At 35.9% G+C, this 24,964-nt stretch overlaps 2 protein-coding genes across 2 annotated transcripts; both read right to left on the minus strand.

Moving 5' to 3' along the window:
- Window positions 1–15,347: 15,347 nt before the first annotated feature.
- Window positions 15,348–15,899, minus strand: LOC145266645 (uncharacterized). Its single transcript, XM_080122570.1, has one exon. The coding sequence runs from the start codon at window positions 15,897–15,899 to the stop codon at window positions 15,348–15,350; it is 552 nt and encodes a 183-aa protein (XP_079978696.1).
- A 497-nt stretch (window positions 15,900–16,396) lies between these two features.
- LOC145266646 (52 kDa repressor of the inhibitor of the protein kinase-like) lies at window positions 16,397–17,002 on the minus strand. Its single transcript, XM_080122571.1, has 2 exons — window positions 16,573–17,002; window positions 16,397–16,491 (listed from the first exon to the last, which is right to left on the minus strand). Exons 1-2 carry the CDS (start codon window positions 17,000–17,002, stop codon window positions 16,397–16,399), a joined length of 525 nt encoding a protein of 174 aa, XP_079978697.1.
- Between the last annotated feature and the right edge of the window lie 7,962 nt (window positions 17,003–24,964).

A 24,964-nucleotide genomic window follows, 5' to 3' on the forward strand; every position in this document is an offset into this window, starting at 1 on the left:
TAAGCTATCGCTATTTCTTTCCAACAGCCAACTTCTAGCTTCTATATACTTATATCTGTTTGAACTGGAATTATGCCGGTTAAATCTGCGGTACGCATGCTGCCTTTGCGCAACGGCAGTTACACAAGTAGAAGTAAACCACTGGGGAGAGTGGGACTTGCTATAAAATTTCTGCGTGGGAACATGTGCTTCAATTGCCGTTTTGAACCATTCAGTAGTTTCATTTGCACACTGTTCAGCAGGAAGAGAAAATATATTTCCCCATGAGACATCTCTGATAAGATCGTTGATGACTTCCCAGTCAGCCTTTTTTTTTTAATAGTATCACGTTGTTTTAAGCAATGACTCTTCAGTTTTTGCTCTAGAGTTTAGGGCGATTTCGACCATTATCACCGCATGATCAGCTTTCCCAAGTGGGCTGTGGGCATTCGTTATACAATAATCGGGAACCGTGGTCAGAAACAGATCTGGAAGTGATGCATGTTGTTCTTGTTGATCTGGGGAACGGGTTGGAAACGCAACTATCTGTGATAGGGAGTGAGATATAGAGAAGTTATGTGTTGTGCTACCAGTCGCGTCTATGTGAGTAGAGAATCCAAGCCAGTTCCTGTGGTGTACGGTGAAGTCACCAAATACATGTACTTGTGCACTAGTGTCGAGGGAGAGTGCTGTATTTATGCTATAAGAGACTTTGTTTATTAAGGTGTAGTCCTGGGTCGAGGGAGAGAGGAAGTGAAAATAAAAGTAGCTAATGTTATGTTGCATGTTAAGTCTAAAGCACATAAAGGATTGATCTTCTGATTCTAGGTTTGTTTCTCTAGTCAAGGGAAGGGTATTACGAATATAGCCTCCAAGTCCGTGCATATGCCTGTCACAATCCTTACGGCATAGTGGGAGATATCTGGACATGTTAAAGTAGTTAGAGGAGATGGAGGAGTGTAGGTTAGTCTTACCTAGTGCTAAGATAAAATCTCACTTTTTTACTTTTTCTGTTTCAATTTCCAATGAACCCTTTCACTTTTACGTTGTCCTTTCCCAGTTTTTTCAGTTTGACATGATCTATTTTCGAATAAGTTTTCGTTCGAATATCTTTGATTTGCATATCATTTTAAAGAGTGTTTTTCATTCTAATCGTTTAAATTTCAATCGTTTTAAAACAATAGTGTTTATTTTTCAAAATACAGGATGGAAAAAAACAAATTTTCATATTTTTTACATTTCAATTCCAACTTGGCCGAAAATCTGCTGAAACAGCTCGTGATATCAACGAAGCTTTTGGTCCAGGAACCACGACTGAACGCACAGCACAATGCTAGCTTAAGAAATCTCGTGACGGAGACGAGTCGTGAAGGTGAGTGTGGCGGTCGGCCATCGGGTGTTGACAACGATCAATTTACACCTTAGTCAAAGCCAATAAACGTACAGCTGTTCGAGAATTTGCTTCTAAATATGACGTAACATATACGACGATTTGCAACCACTTGAGAAAGATTGAAAAGACAAAAAGGTAAATGGTGCCTCGAATTGAACGACAACCAATAAGAAACGCCGTTATGAACTATCTTCTCCCCTTCTTTTATGCAAGAAAAACTACCCGTTTCTCGACCGGCTTGTGAATTTCGATGAAAAGTGTTGTTTTTTTTACATAAACCGGGAACGCTCAGCTCAATGGTTAGACGTTGACGAAGCTCCACAGCACCTCCCGAAGCCAGAGTTGCACCAAAAGAAAGTCATGCTTATTGATGGTCTGCAACCGGTTTCATCCATTAATTTTTTTAATGCAGGCGAAATCATAACAGCAGAAATGCACTGTTAATAAATGGATAAAATGCATCAGAAACTGCGACCACACACTGCATTAGTCAACAAAAATGTTTAATTCTCCTATACAATTATGCTCGACCGCACGTTGCTAAACCGACCCTGCAGAAGCTGAACGAATTCTGATACTAAACACTGTCTCATCCACCATAGTCTTCAGATCTCTCGCATACTGACTATCATTTTTCAAGTATTTCGACAACTTTCTGCATGAAAAATGCTTCAACGATGTCGAAAACGCCTTCAGCGACTTCATCATCACCAGAACGCAAGATATTTATGTTACTGGCATAAATACACTTGTTCTGCGTTGGAAAAAGTTTGTGGATTCTGGTAGTGCTTATTTTGATCACAATTTTTTGTTGAAGCCGAGATATATTTATCTGTATTTAATTCAAAACCTTTTTTTATCTGTCGGATTAGCTCAAACAACAGGGATCTTATAGGGAATGTTTTGGCTTCGATTCTAGTTGATGGCACCCAAGTCATTTATTTTAACTTTTGAAATCAGTAATATATATATATATATATATATATATATATATATATATATATATATATCATTAATTTAGAAGGGTACAAAACTTTATTATAGCTATGAAAAAGGGAAGACTGAGTTAGGCATAGTAAGTGAAAATATCGCCAAACAGATTAGCTAAGCTGTCGAGCTATTTTGCCTCCAATGTACGTGTGGTGTTTGGACAAAACCATTATTGACATCCTCTCGAAAGGATGATTTGCCCCCGCATCATATGAATAATGTGAGTTATCAAATTAAATGAAGTTGCATGGCCACCTACGTGAGCAGAACAACCCTCAGGTTAGATGGTCGCGTCCAACAGCATATCCCTAGTAAAACTCGCAATGGAATCTACAAACCAACGGACATATTGAGAAATACGTATGGTTCTGCTATAACGTACCATTTGCTTAAAAACCCGCGATGTGCAATGAATTTCAGCAGTGACTCATTTTCTGTCCTGAGGCACACTCACTCGTTATTTCCTTTGACGGTCTTGGAGACTATTCACGCCCGGTTAAGGAGACCTTCTCTCTATAAGCTGAAGGATTGTCTTTTAGGTTTGGATGTGATTTGTCTCTAAGGCGTTTTCTCCCCATATCATAACTATATATTTATTTTAGTCATTCCTCCCATTTTTTTCTGCCAACCGATAATTTGATTTGATTTTAGTCGGTCCTCACGTTTAAATTTGTTTCTGTATAGTAATAAAAAAAGCAAACCCCCCATTTGGATTTTGAAAAAGGAGGACGAAATCTGGTCGGCCGACTCTACCCCATTATATTTCTTGTTTCATTAAATATTTCCCCTCCGTCCTTCTTTTTATCATAAATACAAAAACCTCAGTCTTCCCTTTATATATATATATATATATATATAAAGCTGAACGTCTGTGTGTGTGTATGTGTGTGTGTGTGTGGTCACAGATAGGCTCCTATATGGTTGACTATTTTGAAAAATTATTACATATAATGATAGAATATGTATCGAGGATAAGGAATGGGTATGTTTGATCTGGCACAACGATTGTGGGGTCTGCGTTGGCGCCTGGGCCCCAAAGTATGGAAATAAAAAATGAAAAAAAAAACGTTTACAAGGGTTTTTGATATAGATGTACATAAGAATACTTTGATGAGTATGTTTCAATTAAATAGGGATGGTATAATAAAATTGTGGGGTCAGCGTTCACGCCTGTACTCCATGGAAATATTGCACAAACTTTAACAAAGTCCTTTCATATCTATTTGCGTAAGTATACTTTGATAATTATGTTTCAGTTTATTTTTTACACAGGCATCAAGGGCAAGAGGCTACTCGAGGATACGGGTTAAAGAATGTACAGTAGAAAGGGGACAATATAGTAATCATTAGTAATGGAAATTCAGTAAATATGTTAACTTGTATTGAAAGGCTCATCAAGATCTTGTTTATGTTAGACTTGAAGACAACCATATTGTAGTCAGCCGGAAAGCAGGAAAACGGAAGACAATTCCACAGGCGTGCAGTTCTAAGAAAGAAGCTTTGTTCATGGAATTACGTTTAGGTTTAGACACAGTTAAAGAGTGGGGGATTATTGATAGTGTTTTCAGCTAGACGAGTGTTTCTTGTGAAAGTTTAGCGAGGGGGGACCATAGACTGAAGCTCAGTCGAACACTTTCTATTAAAATAACGATACATCAGAGACAAACTCGCAACATCTCTTCTGTGAAATAGAGGTTGCAGGGAAGAGAAAAGGACATCTTCTACGAGGCCACGAAGTTTATTTTGAACTCTATCAAGGCAGGACAAATCCTTTCTAGCAGCCTCTGCCCAGATGTGGCAACAGTATCCCATCCTTGGGCGTACCTGGCTCTTATATAGATAAAGAATTGCATCAGCAGTGAGATATCTACTGAATCGATAGAAAGATCCCAACATTTTTCCAGCGGCATTGGCAACAGATTTGATGTACGTGTTCCATTTAAGATCAGGAGTAATGGTCAAGCCAAGAAGCTTGTCAAAACTTGAGACCTCCCAAAGACGAGAGCCATTCATTTCAGTTGATGTCAGATATGGATCAGAATGTTGATGATGTAAAGAGAGAAGCTTGGTTTTAGATGCATTAAAAGTAACCAGCCACTCTTTTCCCCATTGTACCACTTGCTCAAGATCAGAGGAGAGAGATGGTCGGAGATAACTGTCTTAGATGTGCTACAATAAATAGTAGTGTCATCAGCATAAATGTCTACAAATGATGTAAGGGTGTTATTTGGAATATCATTAATGTAGATCAGGAAGAGAATTGGAGCCAGGATGAACCCTTGAGAGACTCCAGCATTAATACTGTGAGCTTCTGATTTTTGCCCCTCAACTACTACTCTTATAAACCTATCAGAAAGAAATAATTTAATAATTGAGAAGACATTTCCAGCTATGGTATAGCTGGAGATCTTGTGAAGTAAACCTTTATGCCATACTCTATCAAAGGCCTCACATATGTCAAGAGCAATTGCCCTAAAAAGGTTGCCTCCGTCGAAAGATTTGCTAATCCTATGAGATATAACTGTAAGCACATCTGCTGTAGATCTAGCAGAACGGAAACCATATTGAGTGTCACTAAAAAGGTTATTTTTGTTGAGATGGTTGATTACTTCTGTATTTAACACAGATTCCAGCAACTTACTCATGACGCACAGGAGACTTATTGGCCTGTACTGAGAGGGGGGATGAGCGATCACCTGAATTCTTAAATACGGGGCATACTGATGAGATTTCCCAAGGTGATGGGAAGCTATTGTCCTTAAAACAACGTTTAAACAGTTTTGTAAGTATGGGCCCTAGTTCTGGTTGAAGTTTTTTGAGTACTATAATTGGAATACCGTCAAGGCCGGTTGCTTTACTGGAATCAAGGTTTTTAATTAGCTTGGCAACATCACGTACAGATATATGTATATCACATAGCGTGTTTTCTGATACAGGAGGAAATGTTTGGGGTTGGCGCCTTGGTCGCAAAGGGTAGAATTAGCTGCAAAGTTCTTGGTAAAGAGTTTGGCTTTGTCTGATGCTGACGAGATTACCTCAGGTCCATTGATGATAGTTGGGATAGAGCACACACTTCTGTTCAGGATTCTGTTTGCTATTTGCCAAAACTGGTGGGAACCAAGCCGCTGCCCATCTACTTTGGACTTGATGGACTGAGCATACAACTCTCTTGCGTTCTTTATTACTTTCTTACAATGGTTGCTGGCAGTCCTGAAAGCGGCTTTAGTTTCCATACATCTATTACGTTGGAAGCAGTGGAAAAAGTGATTTCTGTGGGCAATGACAGCAGCACATTCTGAAGAGAACCATGGCTGGCTGTTAGATTTTGCTGGAACATTTTCGAGGGTATGAAACGGTCTATATCTACAATTAATATTCCGTCAGGTCTGATACTATACAGGACACATGCTTTTTAAACATGGAACACAGAGGTAGATCCGATATAAATGTACGGAAGCTATCCCAGTCAGCCTTAGTGTATCGATATACTGTACGATGGAGATGTACGTATGGGGACTTATTACATTTCATTTTTATCTTAATTGATACAACAGAGTGGTCGGAAGATCCAAGAGGAGACAGAACAGAAACTGAACATAGTTCAGGGCAAGTTGTGAGAAAAAGATCTAGTAGACTCGCATACTGGCCGTCATTGTCGGGAACACGGCTGGGTTCGTGAACAATCTGAGTGAGGTCATAAGCAATGGAGAAATCATGACAGAACCTCCCCTCATCATCGGTCTTATTTGAGTAAATCAACAAGTCCACGTTGTGAACATTGAAGTCTTCACATGCGTGAATGTTAAATATGGTATAATAAAATTATTGGGTGTTCGTTCGCGCCTGACCTCCATAGAATGTAAATATACCAGAAAGAGTAACAAGGTTTTTTAAAAGGGGTGAGGGTCTACACCTTAAATTTAATCTTAATAGCTTTTATTTATTTTTTTTAGTTGAATCATATTGTGTCGAATAAATTCACCTCATAAATTCACGTTCTTATTAAAGAGAAAGCCCCACAAAAAAGTCGGAACTTTAGACAATTCTCGACACAAATTTTACATAACACTGTTTTTTCCTTCTCCACTTGCACGTGGCATTCTTTCAAAAATAGATAAATCTATAATATAAAGTTGAACGTCTGTGTGTGTGTGTGTGTGTGTGTGTGTGTGTGTGTGTGTGTGTGTGTGTGTGTGTGTGTGGTCACAGATAGGCTCCTATATGATTGACTATTTTAAAAAAATGATTACATATAATGATAGAATATCATTGAGGATAAGGAATGGGTATGTTTGATCTGTCAGAACGGTGGTTCATAAAAATTGTGAGGTCTGCGTTCGCGCCTTGCCCCCAAAGTATGGAAATATAAAATGAAAAAAAAAAACAGAAAACGTTTACAAGGATTTTTTATATAGATGTACATAAGAATACTTTGATAAGTATGTTTCAACTTAAATAGGGATGGTATAATAAAATTGTGGGGTCTGCGTTCACGCCTGTACTCCATGGAAATATGGCACAAGCTTTAACAAAGACTTTTTATATTTATTTGCGTAAGTATACTTTGATAATTATGTTTCAGTTTGAGAAATAATATATAAAAAAAATATTGGGTGTTCGTTCGCGTCTGACCTCCATAGAATGTAAATATGTCACAAAGTTTAACAAGGAGTTTTAAAAGAGGTGAGGGCACACAATAACACCGTAACTTTAATCTTAATTCACGTTAGCTTTTATTTAGTTTTTTGAGTTGAATCATATTGTGTCGAAAAAATTCACATCATAAATTCACGTTCTTATTAAAGTGAAAGCCAAAAAAAAAGTCGGAACTTTAGATAATTCTCCACACAAATTTTGCATAACTTTTGTTTTTTTTTCTTCTACACTTGCACGTGGCACTCTTTCAAAAATAGAAAAATAGATAAATAATAAAAAATAAGAACGTTACTTGTTATCGTGTCAAAAGAAGGGAAAATCATGCCCACGTGATTACGTGTCTTTTAAAAACATTTACAAAACCTTTTTAATTTTATTTATATATCTGTTTAAGCTTTTTTGTCAGTGTACTAGAAGGAATTCAGTTGATTACAACCCTTTCTGCGTGTTCTTTACATTACAATAGTGCAACCCTGAATCCGACGGCGTAATACTACACTGTTCAATACTGTAAAACTGAAACGAAGCTGTTCTGTTTGAAAAGGGCGCCATTGTTTTCTTATTCATATTTATATCGATTCTTGGCTTTAAAAGGCTAAAGTAATTACGTGTTTACTTTTTTAATATCCCGTTTTGCTGTTTCGGATTATTTTATTAAAGTAAGTAAAGCTTCATTATTTTTCAAACCTGTTTTTGTTTCTTATTTGTAGATATTTCGTCGATATTATTTAGTAAGAGTATGTAGCAGAAAAGCCAAGAAACGACTGCCCGAAAAAATAAATATACAAGAAATAAATGTTACCATAGTTAATAAAAGTTCAGTTCATGTTGTTTTTGTTTTGAAATAGTTTTTAATGCTCTTTACTTGAAATAATTTCAGCGAACCGAAATTAAAACGAAATTTGAGGCGATAACTACTTAAATGAATTTTTATATAAAGTACACATGCCATAATCGAATATTCCTCGAGCACAAAATAACGGAAAACATTAAAATATGTTTATAAATATCCCTTACGTTGACGGAACTCTCTTAAATTGTTAACACAGAATGCTCAGGCGCTCCGCCTTCAAATTGAAAACGGAGCTCTCCATTTCAAAGTCGATGCCATTTTGATTTTTTAAACCGGTTCGTGAATTAAAAAAAACAAAACTTTTTTTTGCAAACTACTTAAAAATACAAACCAATGAACTTTTCTACCATAAAAATAACTTTTATTGACTATGGTAACATTTATTTCATGTATATTTATATATATATATATATATATATATATATATATATATATATATATATATATATATATAACATTTTCTCTTTGGGGTAAAACAGCATTTTATTGGTCACCTTTGGTTACGAATGGAAACAAAGTTGATATAAAAAATATATTTTCGCGAAAATTATCTTTACTTTCATCATATTTTGCTTAGGGTAAAATTTTTGAGTCTCAAAACCTATCTCTTTACAACCCCCTCCTTTTCATAACGAATCATACTTTCCTCAATCACAGTCCATTTTCTGTAGGCTGTTTTTGAACCCAATCAACGACGGGTACTTCTGCTAGTATATATATATATATATATATATATATATATATATATATATATATATATATATATATATATAAACTTCCACTTTAATAATCAAAAACAATAACAGCACTAACACCACACTAAACACAACGAATGTAGTGTATGGATTTATTTGCCTCTTCGAAGAATGTCTCCGAACCCACTCCAAAAATTCATACAACGCATACAAACGCCATACAACAACAACAACACTCTCTCGACCTATCATTTAGCTAACAATAGTGCCATAAAAACATCTAACATCCCACGATAAAAGCCAACAGTCGTCCAACATTAGAAATATTTTAATTAACAATACTAAAATCAGATACCTTAACAACTGCATACGACAACTAAAATTACAAGAAGGCATACTTATCAAAAAAGCGACAGACCTTTTTAAACTAGATTTCATTTAATACCAGGACAAATATACTAACTACAACTAGTAACTACTAATAACTAACTAATAACTAACTACAAAATAAATAAATAAACTATGCAATGAGTAAATTTAAATTAAAAAAATACAAAAGAAATCCGCCCCAACCCTCCTGCACTCATCTTTATAGACAACTAGCATGTGGGCCCGGCGTTGCCCGGGTGTTTGGAGGTGTATACTGAGCAAAACAAACAAACAAAAGAAACGGTCAATTTTTTAAAACTTTGGCCCCTATTATGACCCCTTAAAATTTATTGTTTTGGGCTCAAATTAGGTTATTAAGTTAGATCCATGTCCAAGGAGCCTACATCTAAAATTTCAAGTGTTTAGACCCAAAATTGTCGGAAGAGTTTGGTAGAGTTCTCAAAGGTCAAATCGTTGAACTTTGACCCCTTAACCGCAAAATTTCTGGCCGAAAACCAATCACATAGATTTTCACAAATCTCGGTACCTTGTATATCAAATTTCGAGTCTGTAGACTGAAAATTAACAGAATTATTGCGAAGGAAAATGTACACAAACACACAGACAGACTGACACACAGACACAGACACACAGACACGTTCATTTTTATAGATATACTAGCATTTAAGCCCGGCGTTGCCCGGGTGTTTGGATGTGTATGTTGAGAAAAAAAAAGTGGTAATAGGAAGGTAGGCTCGAACCTGTACCGCAAAGGAGAAAAAGAACGGGGTAAAACGTAACGTTTATGATGTTACGACCACCGCCAAACCGGAAGCGACATTTTTTTTAAATTAAGGCTAGACAATCTGAAGGAGAGGATAACTTTAAAAAATATCGGCGAAAAAAGTGACCCCACCCGTGTAGAAAAGTGCCTAGTTGAAGGGAAAGATATTAATGTTCTTATCCAATTTTTCGATATTTGTCGTATGAAAGGTCGAACTTTAAAACGATACTGACCTTGTTAAAATCCGTCGCCTCTATTGAAAGTTCAAGGCAGACATGCAAACATACATACATACATACATTTATATATTGGTAACTAAAACTTTTCGATCCAAACTGATGAAAGAGTTTGTCCTATCTCTGAATACCCTTTATGTAAAATTTCAAATATTTAGATCAGAAATTGTCTAAGTAATTTGGAAGAGACCACAGAGGTCAAATTTTTTAAAACTTTGACCCCTATTATGTCCCCTTAAATGTATTGTTTTGGGCTCAAATTAGGTTATTAAGTTAGATCCATGTCCAAGGAACCTACATCTAAAATTTCAAGTGTTTAGACCCAAAATTGTAGGAGGAGTTTGGTAGAGTTCTCAAAGGTCAAATCGTTGAACTTTATACCCCTTAATCGCCAAATTTATGGCCAAAATCCGATCAAATCGATTTTCCGAAATCTCAGTAACCTGTATATCAAATTTCGAGTCTGTAGACTTAAAATTGAAAAAGTTATTGCGTAGGGAAATGTACACAGACACACAGACACACAGATACACAGATACACAGACACTTTCACTTTTATATATATATAGATAGATAGATTAAAAAATAAAGTAAAATAAAAATATAATTACACCAAGCCTCAAAGAAAAAGAAAAAGAAAAAAAACAACAACAATCGCTCCTGACGATAATCGGATGCACAGATAGAAAGCGCTCGAGAAGAATATGATCGAACAACAACCGTTTGCGCGTGATTCTGTATAAGTTACAAACTGATATTAAAAAGACTGCCCGACAAATTGAAAAATTATCCATTAAGATCGGAAAAAAGAATAACTCCGTGGTGTTTACTCAGATGTGAATAATAACCTACTGACAGGCTCAGTAATAAAGGCTATATTCTCTACATGAATAGAAAAATACCATCGTCTATTTCTTTATTCATAACACTAGTCATGCCACACTACTCATGAATTGAAAAATATTCTAAGTAGATTTTATGTTATATAAGGATGGCCGAACACACACACACACACACACATACATATATATATATATATACACATATATATATACATATATACATATATATATGCATATATATATATACATATATATACATATATATACATATATATATGCATATATATATATATGTGGGGGGAGGGGTGTAAGCGTTTCATACTTTCAGTGGGTGTACATTTACGGTGGTAGTGATTCATTTAATATCGCATTTAGTTCTTCAACAGGCTGAACACAGAAATCAACAGGCTGAACAGAGAAAAAGAGAGTAACAAAACTTAGCAAAGAAGGGACTTACTGTGTTCCAAAAACAGAAATGATGACTCCAATATTGTTGGGTCTGCTTATCATGAAGGTAATTATTATTATTATTATTATTATTATTATTATTATTATTATTATTATTATTATTATTATTATTTTCATATTTTTTAAATAATTATTGTAGATTAAAACCTTTTGCTAAATAATCCTTTCTAAAAACTGAATTTCTACTTTTTTGGTAATTTATTTAATTTCATTCACTTCAAGCAAAACATGAAGCGTAAGGGGCTACTGTGATTGGAATCAGATTTAAAAAAGATTTTGTGGAGAGTGTGATCATTTATCAATCGATAGTTGGTCTTTTGTTCCTAAACACCTTCTCCTCCCGCCTTTTTGTTTCACTGGTAGTGAACCATTTACTTCAAAATGTTGATATACTTTCGGACTGATTATTCCTGTCAGTTTATTCCAAAGCAAGTTCAAGCAAGCTATTGGTCTATAATTTTCAACATCTGGCCCTTTAGCAGGATATTTCGTTATAAAAATAGCATTTCCCACTACAAGCCATTCTTGTATCTCGCACAACCTGACACAATCATACAAAGAAACAGCAAGCCTCTAATGGACTCCTGTGAAAGATTGCAAATAGTACCATTAGATCTGGGTCTTTTCCACAGAGGCACGAACTTAATTTGCTTGCTCAAATCTTCAACAAAAATGTGGATATCCTCTTCTTTGTGCCCCTCTGATTATTCATTTATTCTAGCGACCCAGTTAGCATAAAGCTTGTGGGAAGTCTCTGTTGACCATGTACTTGCTCAAAGCTTTGTAGCCGCTTGAGGGTTAGGGGCCACTGTTTTTGGTTTTACCTCCTTCCAGATTTCTAAAAAACCTTGACTGGTTTGTTTTGAATAACTTGTCATTAAACTGTTAAATTCTGACATTATACCTCCTAATCTTGGAAGCTTTTGCCAGAATCAGCTGCTTTATCTCTTCCATATTTGTATTAAACCCCTTGGCTTTCAGTTTATATCGTCTATCCAGTTCTTCTTTTTCTCCGTGTTTGCATTTTTCCATTGTCCTTTAAACCATGCCGGAATTCGACCTAAATCTTTCCTTAATCTCGTCAGGTCACCTTCTATTCTCCTTCTCCAATATGTTTTTTTTTCTGTTTTAATGTTACTCCTTCATCCCTACCATTTCATCAAGCAATACAACTCCTGCTTTCAAAATGTCTCTGACATCGTTTATGCTCTCTAGTGATATCTAATTCATTATTCTGATCTCTTTATTTGTCGCATTCCTTAATTTTGTCAATATTTTTGCAATTAAAATCTTCCTTTTTCACTCATTCTATTCAGCAAATTTAATTCATCATCTGTTATTTCTGCACTGGAAATCTCACCATTATTAAATAAGCTTTTGAAGTATATCATTATCTATCATTCCCACAGTGTCATTTCTGCTTTCTTCTTCTAACTTTTGGTATCTGGGAGACATTTCTGGAAGTCTTTTAACAAAATCAGATTCGAGCATGGTCAATGCTACCGGCTTATGCAACATGCGATTGGCCGTTCAATACCCTCCTCCTAATCGATTCTATTTCAATTGACGTAAGTCATCCTTTTCTAAGTATTGTTCTTATTTGATTCATCAGCTTATTTTCCATCATTTCAAACATGCCTTCTTGTTCTCCCCAGCAGTGATGCCCGTTTGAACTTCTGACCCAGGGGGCTCAGAGTTTTGCACGAAAAGTGTAGTCCTCCCCAGATTTAATTTATTTATATTTATATTCATCATAAGAATGAGTTGTATTCATGGAGATTTCTTCCTCGGTATTTTTATCGAGATACCATCTCTACATGACTGCCAATCAAGGCTTAAGAACGCTTCACCTGCATATAGAACTTAATTAGCCCTGCTAGACGTCAAACTGGCACTTCCTTACCGTTGAGTTTATGGCTGCAACCAACCATGACACAAGCTCTAGAAAGACCATCGGCCAATATTAGTACTCTTTCGACCCAAAACCGATATCAAACAAGTATCCTCGACGACGACGACGACGACGACGATGATGCACACATTTAAACATGTTTATACATAAATAAAAATAAACAAATCCATAATATACGATAAACTTGTAGAGAGAATCCCTGTTTCTGTCCTTGGTATTATTTTTTTATTATTATTATTATTATTATTATTATTAGTAGTAGTAGTAGTAGTAGTAGTAGTAGTAGTAGTATAACCATTTAATATTATGTTATTACTAGTACTATTTCTGTTGTTTATTATATTACTATTACTATCATCATATTTATTATTATTAAATTTAATTTTAATATTAATTTTAACCTCTGCTTGCTTAAAAATGGAAAAAAAGAAATAGACAAATACAAATAATTAAAATTAATAAAAATTAAAGAATAAATTAAAAAATAACTAAAATCTACTGTAAAAGTCCCGACTCTCTCAACCTCCCATATAATAAAAATTTGTTTTTCTTAATGAATGTTTAATGTCAACGGACATATTACGCTCCGCCTCCTACACAACAACAAATAAAAAATGTCGAAATCAATGCTAAAAATCGATCACCTTTTATCCTTTCAGCTCAAACATATAACAAGCATTTTCAAAATATTATTAGAATTTTTATACCATGACTTTCAGTTTTTTAACCGTATATTTTGCATTTCCTTCTTTCTCTTTCAATATGAAAGCCTAAATGGAATGACAGACTTTTTGCCTGACATGACCTTAGTTATTAATAACTGCAAATCGAAAAATTGTTATGTCAGTGTATCAAAGTCTGTTACGGTGATTGCCACTTCTTTGCAGAAAGTTAAGGAAAGGTACGTGCTTGTAAGTGTATGGGAACCAACACACAGATGTGCATCAATATTGTTACATATTTCTCACTGGTACATTGTCTCATGTAAAGTCATTAAAAATCACATGCCTCTTTTTAACCCTACGACTAACCCTAAGTCCTAATAGTAATATGAAAAATCTCTCACTCTCTGCCTTATGTTTGTTTTTTTATTGTGTGTGTGTTGGCAATGTCCTCAATCTATTTGCTTTAATTCATGTTGGCTTTAAGCTCAATTTCACCATTTAATCATAAAAACTAAAATTTTCCATGAATTTAAAATAGGTTGATTAGTAATGTCTCATTATGTGAAGATTTGTACTGTTTTGCATATATTTGCTTTTTGTAGAGAAGCATTTAAAAAGTAATTTGAAAAATAATCTCAACGTTAATTTAAAAACTTCTAAATATGTAAATTATTAATACGCATTTTTATGTTATTGTAGTGGAGACTCACTCACGCACTAAAAAATGAACTCTTCCGAGCTGTATAAATTAACTGAGAATTCCGACTCTCAGAATGCACGTCGAGGTTCCAACATCGGCAATCAGTTTAACAGAAACTGGGCCATTTTGCTATCGGATTGATGCAAAATGTTCGGTGTACCTCTATGAGGTCCACCCTTCCAGACCTCGCCTCCCCCCGGCTTTCGGAAAAAGCAAGTTTATCTCTTGTTGCCTAGAACGCCCTAAGCAGGGAATGCCGACGGGGCTACTCAGGCATATTTTTGTAGGGCCGAAGTATTCCTTATTTTGAAGCACTAACTCATTTTCACACTTTCCGACATTGTGTCATATCCTCTCTCGGTGGGACAGGGATAAATATTAGTCAGTATATTTTTGTAATCCACTATCTTGTCGGTACTTCCTACGATGGTTGTTCCTTTTATATGCTGTTTTTTGGTTCAATATATTTTACTTTTTTTAACTCATCTCCGCAGTGGCGTACCTATGTAAAATGGCGCCCATGGCAAAGTTTGAATGTGCGCCCCTTCTTAATAATTTATACCTTAGATATACCTAACCTACATAATATTATAATACAGGCACAATTTTAACGAAAGATAAACCATGAAATGAATGTTTTAATAAAGTAATTATATGGTTATTCTTGCTTTAAGAAATAAAATTATAAATTATCCAAAAAGAAAGGACTACAACATACTTCATTTATTTTATTATGAAGAAATTGAAGGATAACACCACAATAAACCTCAATAAATCCGGCCTTTTTTGTTTCAATAATAACATTCTAAAATAACACTTTTCGTGCCTTATTGGAAGCAAATTCGTATATGATTTTATCAAAGTTAGTTTTCTCTAATTCTTCCCTTTCTATACTCATCAAAGCTAGATCACACAATCTGTCCTGCATCATTGAGGCTCGGAGACATGAAAGAATTAGTTTCAGTTTACTGAAACTTCGCTCGCAGCTTGCAATAGATACTGCCATTGTCAACATTATTTGCAAAGCATTTCGAAGATTTGGAAATACGCTCTCATCACCATATTCAACTATGAATGTCAGAAGGTCTTCAGGACGCGATAACTTTAAATTGGCACGACTTGATATCAACATTTTGCAATCAATAATCTCCTCATATAATTGCTTGCCATCTATGTCTGAACTGTAAACAGCTCCTAAATTTTCACACATAGACTCTAATTGTTCACAGTCAGATGAGTCAGGACCGTAACAAAGGCCTTGGACATCCAACAGAAAGCCAAATTTGGAATCGATGTCAAATAACCGGGAGAATCGATCATCCATCTCTTTGTGCAGGCGGTCTAGAGCTCCCTTCATGACTCGTTTCATTTCATCTGTTCTTGATAACCCGGCATCTCGTGCATTTTCACCAGCCATTCTTGTTTCTCCCTTGTCCTTCTTTTGATTTCAACGTCCCATTTTTCACAAAGGTTCTTGCCATCTTCCAAGCATTCATCAACTAAAATTTCTCTTGTATCATTGAAATGATCTCTTAGGCCTTTTATGTCTAGGGCAGCATTGTGAAAATTCATTGTCTTGTCTTGCAATCGTTTTTGCACTCTATCTATTGGCGTAAGTATTTTGTGCCAAAAACCCAACAATGTTAGAAACTCGTATGTTAGTATGCGATTTACTAGTTGTTTAGCGTCACTCTGGGTATCAATTGTTTGGCTGACATCTTCTATCATGCTGTCTTGTACATCAACGATTTTGTCAAGATACATTTGTACAGGCTTCACTGCTTCTGTTCTAGAACTCCAACGGCTTTCTGCTTCAGCCTTTAAAACCAGTGGGACAGCATCTTTTAATTTCTCTCACCGCTGTGTGGAACGGGAAAAGAAGCTATACAATGAGTCAATAACTCCAAAGAACGAGACCATTTCTGTGTCTTGCCTGGCTGCCTGAACACCTACAAGGTTAAGTGAATGGTTATCACAATTTACAAACACTGCCAGCTTCTTTTTTTCATTTATTCTTTGCTGCACACCACTTCTGTGTTCCGCCATCACAGCAGCATTGTCATAACATTGTGACCGACAATCTTCTATCTTCATCTGGTCTTTCTCCAGTTGTTGCATGATAACTTCAACGAAGCTTGCAGCATCCTTCTGACGTATATGGAGAAAACCCAGAAAGGACTCTCTAACATAAACTGTTTTCCTTTCAAAATCAATATCCACAAACCTTACAACTTCTGAAATCTGCTCACGATGTGCCTGGTCCGGGGTTGAGTCGAATAGAAGACCATAATACTTAGCTTTTTTAATGCTGTCTAGTAAATTCTTGCGAACGGTAGATGCCATAATATGAATAAATTCATTCTGAACACCTGGGGAAATGTAAGATAATGCGTAAGGATGACTTTCAATAAGAGCGAGGTGCTCTCGAATCACAGGATCAAAGACGGCAAGAAATTTCATTAAACCAAGGAGATTACCCACATTTGAGTTACCATCTGCCTGAAGTGATTCCCTGTGTCCTCGCAAAGCAAGGTTCTGTTTTGTCAAGTATTTGATACCGTGTAATATTCTTATGAGAATGTCACGTCATTTCTGCTTTTCTTTTTCAATTTGTAACTGGAGTTCTACGTCAAGAATCCCTTTTTTTCAGTCAGATTTCTTTCCAGTTCTTTCCACAGTGTAAAACACTCTCGATGATTCTTAGCATTTTCATGAACGGTCATCCTTTCAGGTGCTTTCCACTGACTAAATCCACCCTCCTGCTGCAATGTGGATTGATGCTCTGATCGGGAATAGAGCAGGCAGCAGATGCAATATGCAGACTTTTTGGAAGGCGAATACACTAGCCAAGAGCGAGTCACCTCCTCGCCATTTGCTAATTTCCTCTTGAACCAGTTACTACTCATTGTGCGATTATTTATATGCAGAAAAGATCCATGACCGTTCTGAAAATATTTTGAACTAAGCTTTGTGATTTCTGTTCTCATTTTATCTGACAAAATAGGTTTTCCAGTATCCTTGCTAAAATTTAAGAGTCCAATATCGTGTTCTGCAATGAACTCTGGTGCATCAGATTCCATAAATCTATGTACTTTGTCGTTTTCTGATTCCATGCTCCCAACATGACAAGCCTTTCAACAGACCCGATTTTCAACAGAAACTGTGAGTGAACGGAACAAGAACTTTTTACTATTTTTGGTCCAGAGGTAATTTATTGTGGCTAGAAAAAATATATGAAAAAAAATGCATTACCACATCAGCCACACCCTTTTTTTATTGGATTTTGGTGCATGTGGGTAAAAAATTCAAAGGCCCTTAATATCTCTATAAGGGTTCACTTTTTAGCAAATCTGATGCCATTTTTTTGATTCTTTGGGTCAAAATACTTACCTGTACAAATTTTTAGAGCCACACGATCTTTCAATCAGAAATATTCAAAGAAATGATATCACAAAATTTATCCCGGGCGCCACATTATGCAGCAAAAACGAAAACAAAAAATGCTCTAAATCGGAAACCGCTTGGAATTAGATGCTCAAATTTTCAGGATTTCTTAGTTTCTATATTGTCTACCTGCACTGCAAATTACAGCCAAATCTGAGGGTATGGGTGTCAAGCCCTGGATGATTTGATATGGAATGCATAAAAAAGGGTGGTGGCCTTCCGTTTATTCCGGTTTGAATATATCGGAATTATGCAGAAAAACTCGCTCCAGTAATTACGCATATGTTCAAATTTTAATTTTTGTCAAGCAATTTTTGCGCCCATGTCAGAGTGGCGCCCATGGTACGGGCCATGCCTGCCATACTCTAGATACGCCACTGCATCTCCGTGTTTCCTTAATGATCCTCCCAGGGCCACAAGAAGTTGGCGACAAGAGATTCGAATTTTCAAAAGGGAATATCTACAACAACATAACGAATGAGGATTCGCGAATCTACGGGAAAGATAAATTCAGTGTTGGCATTTTTGGACGTCAAACATTCGAATTCACAAAAGAAAAAACTCACAATAAGTGAAATTTGAAAATAAGAACCATTAATGAAAGTTTAAACTTAAAAAATAAGTGCACACCAAGGCTATCGGATTACGGAAAGATCGAGTTTTATTTTCAACTAATGCGAAAAAGTCGTTTTGTTGGACACCAGCAACAAAAAAAAAAGAAAAAAAAATGCCTAAAATCTGTATGCAAAGACGTTTCACTTAAAATAAAAAAACAGTAAGCTCGTTTTGCTCAAATTAGTATTTTTATTTCAGAAAAGTACTCTTGCAACGTACACCGTTAAACTGTAATTAATAAGTATTACAGCGTTTTTCTTCTTTTTTTTTCTTGTGTAAGTAAAATTTTATTTTGGAGAAAGCAGGGGGTCCACAAGGTGAAGCACTTAAAAGAGATAATTTTTCGGATGTTCCAACAGCAACAAGAACTCCAGAAACAACAAATACTTCACCAACAAAAAACTGAAGAAAAGATGTCCCTCCAACAACAGGAATTACAAAAACAATTAATTCACCAACTACAGGAAATACAACATTCAAAATCAACAGCTCCAAATGGAAGAACGTATACAAAAGAATCATGAATTATTTCTCAAAAGCTTATCCAATAAACATAAGGCGGATAGCGATACAGCGTTTTCGCAAAATACAATTTAGAAAACATTTCAGAGTTTTAACTACAAGACGCAGTCTTCAGACGATACGGAGAATTTTTCAACGTCGATAGCGTAGATTGACCTGATGCGAAAAAGGTCCGCCTGCTTTTACGAAAGCTTCGAAGTACAGAACACAGAAAATTTATAGACTGCATTCTATCCAAAAAGACTACGGATTTGCAGTTCGCGGAAACCGTTAATTTACTCTCAGAACTTTCGATCCAATTACATCCCTTTTTCATAAGAGATGGCATTGCTTACATTTGGCTATGCGAGACGACGGAGATTGTTTCACGTTCTCGTTGGTCGTTAACATGCACTGCGACAATTTGAAGCTAACGGAATTATCGGCAGATGATTTCAAATGCCTAATTTTTGCGCAAGGGTTGGCATCCGCAAAAGCTGCTGAAATCAAACAGAGAGTATTGAAAAAACTCGGAAACAAACCTAATCTTACATTACAGATTTTTCAGAATATTGCCAAAGAGTTTTAAGAATGAGAAGTGACTAAAAAAAATTCGGGAGTAGGGTGTAGTTTCCAAAAAAAGTAAAAAACGAACATTCCAGTTTTTGTATAAAACAACAGGTTATTTCCATAAAAAGAAAAATGAAAATGGCTACTCACGGGTTAAAAACAGACTTTTCAAAAACAAGAAAATTTACCTCCTAGTCCATATTACCGATGCGGCGAATTGCTTTGGGAAAAATTATACCCATTTCGAAAGAAAAAGTATACAAATTGTGGCAAACTTGGTAAGAAAATGTCGCATTGTCGAACTAAAAAAATAAAAACATTGTCAGACAATATCCAGCGAAAAGACTGGCGAGAATTTACGCAAATCCCTAATTGTCAAGATATTAATAAAACCGTGACATTACAGCAAGACACTGGATCCGATCTATCAATTATAAATTTGCATACATGGCGGAAACTTAAACCGCATTAAAACATTCAAAGTCAGATTTGGAAGTAAAATTGATTTTATTAAAAGTATTTTTGCCAGTAAATTTAAACGGTAATATTAATAAGTTCCTAAAAATTTCAAATCTATTTGGTCTGAATTGAATTAATATTTTCGACTTTGGAATTTATCAGCCAACAGTTTTATCAGAAAATAAATAAGCTGAAGAACGCCAAAGAAACGAAAACGTACCGTACAGAATCTCTCCAAAATGAAGCAGTTTATAAAAAACAAGCAAAGACTTAAAATGAGTTGCATACAGTAAGTTAAGAAAACAGTAATGAGAATAACGCGTATAATTAAAAAATACGTCGAAAAATCAGGGAGCAACCATTAAAAAGTGAATAGAAAATAAAAGCGTCACAAATAGAGTTGTATAAAAAAGATGTTTTCTTTAAACGCAAACAAACAAAAGAATAGTTGAAGCGTTCAAAGAAAAATAAAAACCAATATCCACTAATGCAAGAAGTAGGATTACCAGATATAAAATTATTCGACTTTATCAGCTTCTGACATGTCATTCCCTGTGTATAAACATGAAAAAAAAATACTAATTTAACCGAACCTGCGCAATGGAAGTAAGATGCCATTCAGAAATTAATGAATGATGTTACTAAAGAGACGCAGAACTTAAATCAAATTTTAAAGGATTCGCGATATCGAGTATACCATACAAGGTACAAGACGTCCCAGAACGTTACTTGGACACACAAAAAAGGTCACTCAGATTACACTTGATACACATTAAAAGAAAACTGATCGACAACAATTTCAAAAGGTTCGATCGCGACTAAACCCTTCCTGAACAGCGAAAGAGAAAGAGAGGAAATTTAACAACCTACAGACTATTAGTCCGAAGCAGAACTGATTTTACAAGTATTTTTGCGTGGCAAAAAGGCTTGGGAGGATGTGTTGTGGGGACTCCTCCATGCAATATAGATGAACTCTTTCGAACTGTATAAATTTACTGAAGGTTACGACTCTCGGGTGATCAGTGTAATTTCATAGTCCGCCATCTTAGCTTTGCTTACTCCGACGGATGCTCTTCGTATATGCTGCTTTTTTTTGTTTTGTTTTTTTTGCTGTTTTTTTTTGTTTCGATATATTTTAGCTTTTATAACTCCTTGTCCTGTTTGTGTTTCCTTAGTGACATTTCCAGGGCCACAATCGTTAATTGACCCCCCCCCATTTGTTTTGGTATTAGTACGGACTAACTATTTGTGTGTGTGTGGGGATGATACACTAACTGTAATTTTCATGTTTATTTCCATTTTTACCCTTAATTATTAATCGCGATGATGCGGGATGGTGTATCAAATAACATATAAGAATTCCACAGGCTTGTGGTCTGATTTAGAGAGGAATGTTTTGCCTCACAAAATATGTCCTTTTCCCATACTCCAAACTATGGCTAACGATTCCATTTCTATGTTAGAATAATTGCATTCTGACGACGAGAAATTTCTCGACATGATGTGATATCCTTCTTGAGATACAACACCTGCTATCACAAGTTCACTTGCATCTGTTGTTAAAGCAATATCTTTATTAGGAATGATTTTTTATTACTGGTTTTCCTTGTCAAGGACTTTTAATTCTTCGAAAACCTAATTTTGTTTTTGCATCAATGTAAATTCTATGCTTTAACTCATTTCAAGAAATGGTTCAATTAGAACATTCTGTTTCAGAAATTAATTAACTCAGAAATGATCCAAATTATTTTTTGTTCGTGAGTTTTTCCGTTTTCGCAATTTTGTTGATTAGCTTTTTGTCAGGACATATTCTTTCTTTAGATATTTGATATCCTACATGAGATATTTTTACGAATTATTTTACATTTGTCGATTTACTGTAATTACTGCCTGCTTTAATCTTTGTAAGATTTGTTTTTGTTTTAGTCCTTAATTAATCTCTGCCATAACACACATGATCAGGAATGACCTTCCTCCATGACTCGGCATAATCTACAGAACAAATGCGCGAACTTTCAATCCCTCTTGTCTGAGGTCAAACAAAACCTTAGTTACATTCCTGATGGAATTCCAGTACGCCGATGACAACTGCATGACGTCAATCTTGAAAAACATCTGTAGCAGATTATGAATGCCTTCAATCGTGTCTATACCCAACTCGGCCTTGCTACTGACCCAACAAAGACAGACTGTGTCCTAATCAAAGCACAGAAAAGGGCCGACGTTACAACTCCTTCCCTCACCGTCGCCGAAAACCTCTGGAGAATGTGAACCACTTCTTATACCTTGGAAGCCACTTGTCATCCAACACTAACATCCAAGACGAAGTTCAATACCACGCAAAATGCACCGGAGCCGCCATGGCCGAATCCGAACCAATGTGTTCCAAGACAGAGACATCCAAGCAGGCACCAAAATTAATGTATACAAAGCTGACGTGCTCCTGGCATTTTTCTATGCCTAGATACCTGGTCATCATAAGTCGATATACGAAGGCGCTAAAAATGTTTCGCCAACGCTGTCTGCGTAGCATTCTGAAATCTCCTGAGAGGACTATCGCATTAACCTCAGTGCCTTCCAGGAGGCCAAAACCACTAACATCGAAGACATCATTATTAAGAACGGCTGAAGTGGTCGAGCCACTTTGTCAGGATATCGGATTCCCAGATGTCGAAACACTTCTATTGACTTCTAAAAGAAGGAAAGCGCAATCAAGGAGGCCAGAAGAAACGATATTAGGATCTTCTAAAAGCAAACCTGTAGAAGTGTGGCCTCAATACATACACATAGAAGACGCACGTCAAGGACAAGTAAATCTGTAGGCAGCCTGTCGCCTACAAAGCTATTAAGCTTTAAAACTAGAAAGGCACGCCTACTATCCAAACCAACCGAAGTACGAACCTCGGAGAAAAGACAGAAGGATGTATAGAAAAAAACGCTCTCAAGCTAACATTCCAAATGGTAATGAAGCTGCGTGCCCTATCTGTAAAATGCAACACACGGCCAGGATCAGCCTTTTCAGACACTTCCGCGCACAATAAAACCCAGAACACGACCACCACTCTCACTGTTGAGGAGTTGCCAAGAGAGTGAGAATCTCTAATACGAACTTCCAAGCATATATCATCTTGACATAATATCATGTTGTTTACTTTTTCTAATAAAATTTTCTAGATGCCTCTTTGAAAAATATGGCTTGCAGTTTTAATTCCGAACAAAATGTGAGATCATCTCAATAATCCCACGAGAGTCTTCAGTGTTTAATTTCTTTGTATTTATCGTCTATTTCGATTCGATTTTACACTTTTAATCAATTTTTGCAATGTGTTTCCTATTTGCTAATTCGTGGCTGCCAGTTTCGATACTCAGTAAGGAAAACGAATATAAAACATATTTGTTGGTTAACGTCAATTTTTTAATCACTGTATATTCTAATACCCCCGGGCTTTTTAATTATAATTATTCGTGGCGCCTAATTGCACCTTCATTGAGTAACCCGATTCTGAAATACCTGCAGAATAATTTTTTTTTAGTTTTGATACTGCAATAAGTAAAATATGCTTATGAGTAATCGTATTGATTGGATAAATCTATGAAGGTTGTTCTCTTTCAAAAGAATGCTTGCTTTATAATGTTTTTATTAATCTGGTTTCATATTCATCTGGCTGCATCGAATTAATTTTGCTGCGTCAATTTTAATACATCTTTCCATTGACATGTGGTTGCCGCAAAATGTGCATAAAATTTGGATATATTGTTGGATATATTTGCTTATTGATCTAATTGCTGAGCGAATTATATAAATGTTACAAGTGTTAAACAAACACATTGAAGCGTTTCCAATATGTTTAAAGAAGAGTGATGCATGATGTCTATCAAGTGTAGAACAATTAAATCATATTTCTGACTTATTTCACTGCCGACAAAACCTCTCAAACTTGTAGGCTCCTGTTATATCCCGTTTTGACGGTATATAATAACATGACAAAATACGCCGAGTGGAATGCGTAACAAAAAGGTTTATTCGTACTTCGAAATAATACACAATACAAAATGGCTGCTCGCCTTGAAGTTGATATACGCGTAAATGAAGGTAAAGGAAAAAGGTAACTTAACGTGTGTGAGCGGAACGCTCGTCCTGGGAGCTTGGTTAATCCTGACTACACTTGGAGAGTGTAAGCCGCGAGACGGTCGGGCTAGTGCGTACCACTGAACTGACCCCAAGACAATGCAAGACGCTCTTTTATACACCGTTTCGTATCCGGTGTTATCCGTAATTATGCCCCTTATAACACCTCTCCCTGAAGCTGAAATCTTCCCGATTTTAGCTTTAATATCGCTTCCGTTTAGGATCAGGACTTAAACGCCTGACGACTTTCCTTTTACGTGTGCTCTTCCTTTTGGTCAGAGTTTCCTTTGGTAAAGAATTCTGTTCAGCCCGTGCGGTATGTTCAGGGGATACATTCATGGGTCCATGTATACCCACCGGTTTTGGAATGTCAAATGTGTCGCACAGCGTTTCCATTGGGATTTACTCTTTATTTTCCGAAATTCTGGAACGGATTTGATTAACGTGTCTTTTACAGACAAAACTGGGACCTTGAATAGTATAGACCATGTTCCCAATTCTTTTCTTAACAATACCGTCCACCCAATGATTTTTTCCATTCTGAAAATTTTTAAAATAAACTTTATCTCCTGGGGAATAGCACTTTACATTAAAGTTTTCTTTTCTGGTAACTTTCTTTTTATCCGGTAGAAGTCTATCGAAAATGGATCTAATTTTTCTGGCGAACATAAGTTCTGCAGGGGATGAATTTACATCATTGTTTG

Source organism: Euprymna scolopes, chromosome 41 (assembly GCF_053919585.1).
Source record: "Euprymna scolopes isolate OS-2025 chromosome 41, ASM5391958v1, whole genome shotgun sequence".
NCBI lineage: Eukaryota > Metazoa > Mollusca > Cephalopoda > Sepiida > Sepiolidae > Euprymna > Euprymna scolopes.

Bases quoted from the DNA above. Each gene is read 5' to 3' on its own strand.
- LOC145266645 (XM_080122570.1), bottom strand. From the start codon at position 15,899: ATGAAGGGAGCTCTAGACCGCCTGCACAAAGAGATGGATGATCGATTC.
- LOC145266646 (XM_080122571.1), bottom strand. From the start codon at position 17,002: ATGAAATTTCTTGCCGTCTTTGATCCTGTGATTCGAGAGCACCTCGCT. The intron at 16,492-16,572 runs GTGGTGTGCAGC...TTAACCTTGTAG, and splicing joins TGTGATGGCGGAACACAGAA to GTGTTCAGGCAGCCAGGCAA.